General features: G+C 45.9%; 1 protein-coding gene across 1 annotated transcript; it reads left to right on the forward strand.

Moving 5' to 3' along the window:
• Nucleotides 3313-5215, forward strand: LOC110435526 (berberine bridge enzyme-like 8). Its single transcript, XM_021461151.1, has one exon. The coding sequence runs from the start codon at nucleotides 3471-3473 to the stop codon at nucleotides 5055-5057; it is 1587 nt and encodes a 528-aa protein (XP_021316826.1). The 5' UTR covers nucleotides 3313-3470; the 3' UTR covers nucleotides 5058-5215.

The raw sequence follows: 6269 nt of genomic DNA on the forward strand, positions 1-6269 counted from the left end.
TGGTGCAGATCCGGTGGTAGCCCCAACGTGCTCGCGGTGGCAATGGCTCATGACTGCCCGTGCTCGTAGCGACATAGTAGCAGGCGCTCGCAGCCATCTAGATCCGACGAGTGGCAGAGGTCGCGGTGCTTAGATGTGCTTAGCAGGCTCTATTGATGGGCTCAGCGGGCTCCATCGATGGGCTCGCTGGATCTTTTTGTTTTTTATTGATTAACCGAGGCAGGCATATCAACCGCATCAGTTGGTCTATGATTTACGATGACCTGTGGTTGGAGGCAATTGGATTGCCCGCCTCCAAAAATCAATTTCGCCCGTCATGCAGAAGATTTTTGTACTAGTGATATTATTTAGGGTCTGTTTGGATACACATGACCGATTACTAATTGGGGTTAAAAAATAACCTAAATTGTTATTGTTGGCTAGCTAGTTAGCTAACAAATAGTTGAAGACTTTGCTAAAAAGATTAACCCACCTGGTGTTTGGATGTATGCACTAGAGCTAGTTTTAGCTAGCTAGCAATTAGCCTTTGTTGCATTGCATCCAACATGCCCTTAGTTAGGGGGGCTAGCTAATAGCTTAATTAGAAAACAAAAGGTGGCCAAATTTGGGAACTAAGGTATAGTTAAAGATATAGTATTGGGTTACATGTCAATTCTTTGTGAATGCAAAATCATCGTAACAATTGACATCATGAGGCGTAAAGTAAAATTTGTTCTTAAGGACACATGCTCTCACAATGTGGACCACAACATTCGCTTTGAGATTCGTGTCCAGCAAGAGAGAGATAATTTTCTATTGTCTCTCTCCTACTAGGCACGAATGTCAGTGTGAATCCTATGATCCACGTTGCGAGGATATGTGTCCTTAGGGGCAAAGAAACTGTCTTCATCATGAGATGTAGGTTTGTACTTTGTAGTGCTGCGTGCCACTGTGTTCACGACTAACATCGTGCAATTTGGGCATAATAATTTTGCTCGTCAACTTACCTGATGCCCGGCACGATGAACATAGAACATGGTTTAACTGAGCTTTGGGGATCTACGTACTCGTCACCTGGCCAATCACAGAAGCGGAATGACATGGATATAATAAATAATAGTAATATACTAACGAATTTCGTATATGTTAAGTAAATCAAAACTCGACATTTGAACTACACACAGTTTGGTTGGACAGCCAATGGAGCATGCACCCATGTGTTGGGATGACTATTGACTGATTTATTACGAGAGAAAAACACTCTCGCTGGTCTCGACAGAAATTACTGTTAGCAGATTTATTATGAGAGAAAAACACTGCTGACTAGCAGAAAAAGTACGGCTGATAAACAAGCGAACGCCACTTAAAAAATGCAGTAGCTCCAACATCAGAAATGCAGATCTGATACGGTTGAAAATGCAGTACAAACATTGATAGTTATATGCACATACGTTACTCATATTTACTCATATCAACAAACACACTTACACCCTTCTTCTATGAGCCTCTCTGAGAGATAGACCCACATACCCCCCCCCCTCCCCCCCAAAAATAAAAATAAAAAGAAAGACAGCAGCAGCTCCAACAGCAGAAATGCAGATCTGATAGAACAAAAAAAATCCAACATCAGCAACTCAAACAAAAAAAGCAAGGCAGATCATTGCCATACTTGAGCAGGTTCAACAAAGACACAGAACAAAGACAAACACAACCACACAGAGAGATTGGTGAAATCGTCACTGCAATTCACTATCGATGGTCAAGTCTCCTTATTATCGAAAACAACAACAATAATAATTAGTTGTAAAATTGAGAACTCATGCTAAGTTGGAGAATTTAACCTAGATGGGTTGGTTTAACCACAATAAATCTTACCGGCTAAGCTATTTATATGCCATGTTTCGATAATTGTTAGCGAGCTAATTTTTAGCTTCAATTTGCTCTAGTGCATCTAAACAGGAGGACTAATAGGTAGAATAATTTTTAGCCAACTCTTAAACTAGTTGGTAGCCGACTAGCTAGCCAACCACTACTAATTTGTAGCCAAAACTAACTAATAAGTAGCCATGTATATATCCAAACAGACCTAGTATGAAAATTATTCATTTTTTATGCATGGTTGGCACGCTCTTACTGAAATCAAATGTATTATGTTCATATCTCCTTGGGCATTTGTGATGGTAGATGATAATAATCTACTGAATAAATAATATTTGTGTCATGGGTTGTGTATAGTGTTGTTCCCATTTCAAGCATTGGATAGATGCCCATAGTAGACAGGCATCAAATATGTCAATTTCCACAGGCGGTTGTGCTATATCAACCACTTATGGAAAGACTTGTCTAGAAAATATAAACTGGATTTTAAAAATAGGTAAAAAAAATTAATTATGGGGAAACCCACTAGCTAGCCGCGCATTTTTTTCACGAAAAATCTCACGCTACGCGGTCAGTAAGATTTAAACCCGCAACCTCTCCTTCGCTCGTAGCCTCCTCTGAGGAGGGTTCCCGTACATGTTATCCTAAACCGAGCAAACATTGATTGTTTGAGGCCCTAAACAGATTCAAATGAAAAAGTTGTCAACTATAAAGTTATATAACTTTTTCAAGATCTATAACTTTTATATTGGTAGTTTCTCCATCCAAGGTAATTTATAAAATTTAAATTTCAAATTTTATAAATTCGAACATAATTTTTTATGACAAAATGATTTCAAATGAAAAAATTATCACCTACAAAGTTTCATAACTTTTTGAGATCTACAACTTTTATTTTGGCGGTTTTTTTATATGAGGTCATTTGAAAAACTCAAAAAAACCAATTTCAAATTATTTCTACGATCGGTTTTCTTAACAAACCGCCACTAGAAATCCTATTTTTAGTGGCGGTTTCTCAAGAAACTACCTGTAGAAATACATGATTTCTACATGTGGTTTCGTTAGGAGAACCGCTAGTGAAAATGGATTTTCACTGGTGATTTTGTTAAGAGAACAGCCTATGAAAATGCACCATTTCTACTGCGGTTTTCTTAATAAAACCGCTAGTGAAACTAGTTTTCTACTGGCGGTTCTTGAGTCGGGCAGACCGATTTCTTTTTACATGTGTTTTTTAATTGAAACCGCTTGTAAAAGAAATTCCAGCGCTAGCTTAGAGCTTTTTTTACTAGTGAAGAATAGTGTACCCGACAAATGCTTCTTAAGCAACATCAAACATCTACTCAAATAAATACATTGAATTAGAAATTTATAACCCTACCACTATACAAGCATAGCATATACACAAAACAAATGATGGCTTTCGATCTGGTGCAATTGCATGCTCTAGGAACTTGATATGGGATAGAAAGACAGTCTTGGATCCAGAACCTATGCAACCAATAGAACCTCATATGTTGAAAGGCTCTAGTACACTTGGCATACTGCTATATATAGAGAACCAAATGCAACCAATAGAACGAAGCATGCAGCAATAACATCGCCGGCCGAACAAAATGGCGGCATCCACAAGCAAAGCTGCTGCAGTAGTTCTCATCCTGTGCTTGTTGTGCTGCAATACCTTGCTGCTACCTTGTTCAGCTTCCTCCGATTCCTTCCTGCAATGCCTCTCGGCGATGATGCCGACCGAGCTGGTGTACCAGCAGAGCTCGAGCAGCTTCACTTCCGTGCTGCAGTCGTCCGTGCAGAACCCGAGGTTCGTGACCAACACCACGGTGCTGCCGCTGTGCGTCATCACGGCCTCCGACGTCTCCCACGTGCAGGCCGCCGTGCGGTGCGGCCGCTGGAACGGCGTGCGCCTCCGCGTGCGCAGCGGCGGGCATGACTACGAGGGCCTCTCCTACAGGTCCGTCCAGCCCGAGGTGTTCGCCGTGCTGGACCTGGCCAGGCTCCGCGGCGTGCAGGTGCGCGCCGGGGAGGACAGCGCGTGGGTGGACGCCGGCACGACGCTGGGCGAGCTGTACTACACCGTGGGCACGACGAACCCGGGGTTCCTGTTCCCGGGCGGCGCGTGCCCGACGGTCGGCGTCAGTGGCTTCGTCAGCGGCGGCGGCATCGGCCTGATGATGCGCAAGTACGGCGTCGGGGGTGACAACGTCGTCGACGCCAGGATCGTCAACGCCAACGGCGACGTCCTCGACAGGGCCGCCATGGGAGAGGACCTCTTCTGGGCCATCCGCGGAGGCGGCGGCGAGACCTTCGGCGTCGTGGTGGCGTGGCGCCTGAAGCTCTCGAAGGTCCCACAGACGGTGACGGTGGTCAACATCCTCAGGACCATGGAGCAGGGCGCCGCCGACCTCGTCGCCAAGTGGGAGACGACCATCCTCCAGCCGGTCCTCCCGGACCTCACCATCCGCGTCGTCCTGCAGCACAGGCACGCCTTCTTCCAGACACTCTTCCTCGGCGGGTGCTCGGACCTCCTCAGCACGATGGGCAGCCTCTTCCCGGAGCTCGGCACGACGGCTGCCGACTGCAACGAGATGACCTGGCTGCGCGCCATGGCGTTCATCTACTTCGGCAACACCAACACGCCGGCGGAGGCGCTGCTGAACCGGACCAACAACGTGGGCAACTACTACTTCAAGAGCAAGTCGGACTACGTGCGCCGCGCCGTCGGCAGGGCCGGGTGGGACAGCCTGTACCAGCAGTGGCTCTCGCAGAACGGCAACGGGCAGATGATCCTGGAGCCGCACGGCGCGGCGGTCGGCGGCGCCAACACGGTGACCACCTCGCCGTACCCGCACCGCAGGGGCGTGCTGTTCAACATCCAGTACGGCTCCAACTGGTGCTGCGGCGCCAACGGCACCGAGGCGGCGGCGGCGCTTGGGTGGCTCAACGGGATCTACGGCTTCATGGCGCCGTTCGTCACCAGCAGCCCCAGGGAGGCGTTCGCCAACTACCGCGACCTGGACATGGGCCAGAACGTGATCGGCGGCGACGGCTTGTCGTCGTACTGGAGAGCGAGGGCGTGGGCGGAGAGATACTTCATGGGGAACTACCGGCGGCTGGCGGCGGTGAAGACAGCGGTGGATCCCACTGACTACTTCAGGAACGAGCAGAGCATCCCACCACTTCCCAAGTGACATTGTTTTAGGCGAATAGCGCGTCGACATTTGAATCTTCATATGCATTATTAAGCGGAGGAGGGTTCCCACCCAGTGGCGCCTAGTTAGTCGATTTTCCCCATGTTATGATGATACTTTCTACATGGAGAAGAAATAAAGGTACACTTCCAGCTTAATAAATGTACTAAAAACTACTTCCTGGGGCTTGTTTTCGAGGCCCAATCCTCACAGAAGATGCACCTCAGTCAATCAAGACAATATAAGGGCTTGTTTTGGAGGCCCAATCCACCGAGCGTCACAGGCTTTTACTTTGGGCTGGAGCGCAGTGGTGCTTAGCTCGGTCGAAACCTTCTTTTTTTTTTTCCTGTAGTACTATTAGGTCATCCTCAATGCAAGTTCCATCACACAGTTTTCAATACATTCATATTTTAAAAATGGTGTAGAAGAATTTTATGGAAATAAAACTCTCTCTACTCCCATGAAACTTTTATTATTTCTCTCTTCATTAATATAGTGTCACATTTGTATATTTAATGTGCATAAAACTCTAATGAAACTCTATTGAGACTGACCTTATACGACCATTGCAGTCCCCTTGCCTTATGTCCTCAAGGTCCATTAAGTGTGATTTTTGTTGCCTTAGGCTTTCTCGGGCTAAACACGAAAAAAACAGCTAGGCTGACTACCTGAATCGGCAAGGCCAGTTTATGTAACGTCACACCATCTCGGCCCATTTTGTGACCCACGCGATCTTGTACTGTAATCCTTACTGCCCTAGGGTTTTCTTGGGTGAAACACGAGAGAATCGGTTAGGCCGACTCCCTGAACTGGCTAGTCCACAGTTTCTAAAGAGTCACGCTGCATCAATCCGTTTTGCAACCCATGCAATCTAGCACACAGTAGTGTGCGACCGATCTTTATATCAACAAATACTTCTATACATAATACTAAAAAGGCAAAATTGTAGCTTCTTCTTGTCTAGATTTTTTTTCATTTGGCTATTTATTATTGGCTCAACTGTTACCATGTTCACACACGCCCTCTAAATATAAACGGTGGAGACTTAAGTGCATAAGCAAGACATGATATAATAGTATCATGAGGGCAAAGAGAAGAAAAAAAGAAATTGGCCACAGATCAAAATCGAATAGAAAAAGAGCTCTAAATCGAATTAAAAAATAACCAGATTTTTCAGGGCCCATGCAACATGCCACGGACGCACGGACCACT

The sequence above is a fragment of the Sorghum bicolor genome, chromosome 5, assembly GCF_000003195.3.
Source record: "Sorghum bicolor cultivar BTx623 chromosome 5, Sorghum_bicolor_NCBIv3, whole genome shotgun sequence".
In the NCBI taxonomy this organism is placed as follows: domain Eukaryota; kingdom Viridiplantae; phylum Streptophyta; class Magnoliopsida; order Poales; family Poaceae; genus Sorghum; species Sorghum bicolor.

What these genes read in the sequence shown, in the direction of transcription:
- LOC110435526 (XM_021461151.1), top strand. Translation starts at nt 3,471, where the DNA reads ATGGCGGCATCCACAAGCAAAGCTGCTGCAGTAGTTCTCATCCTGTGC.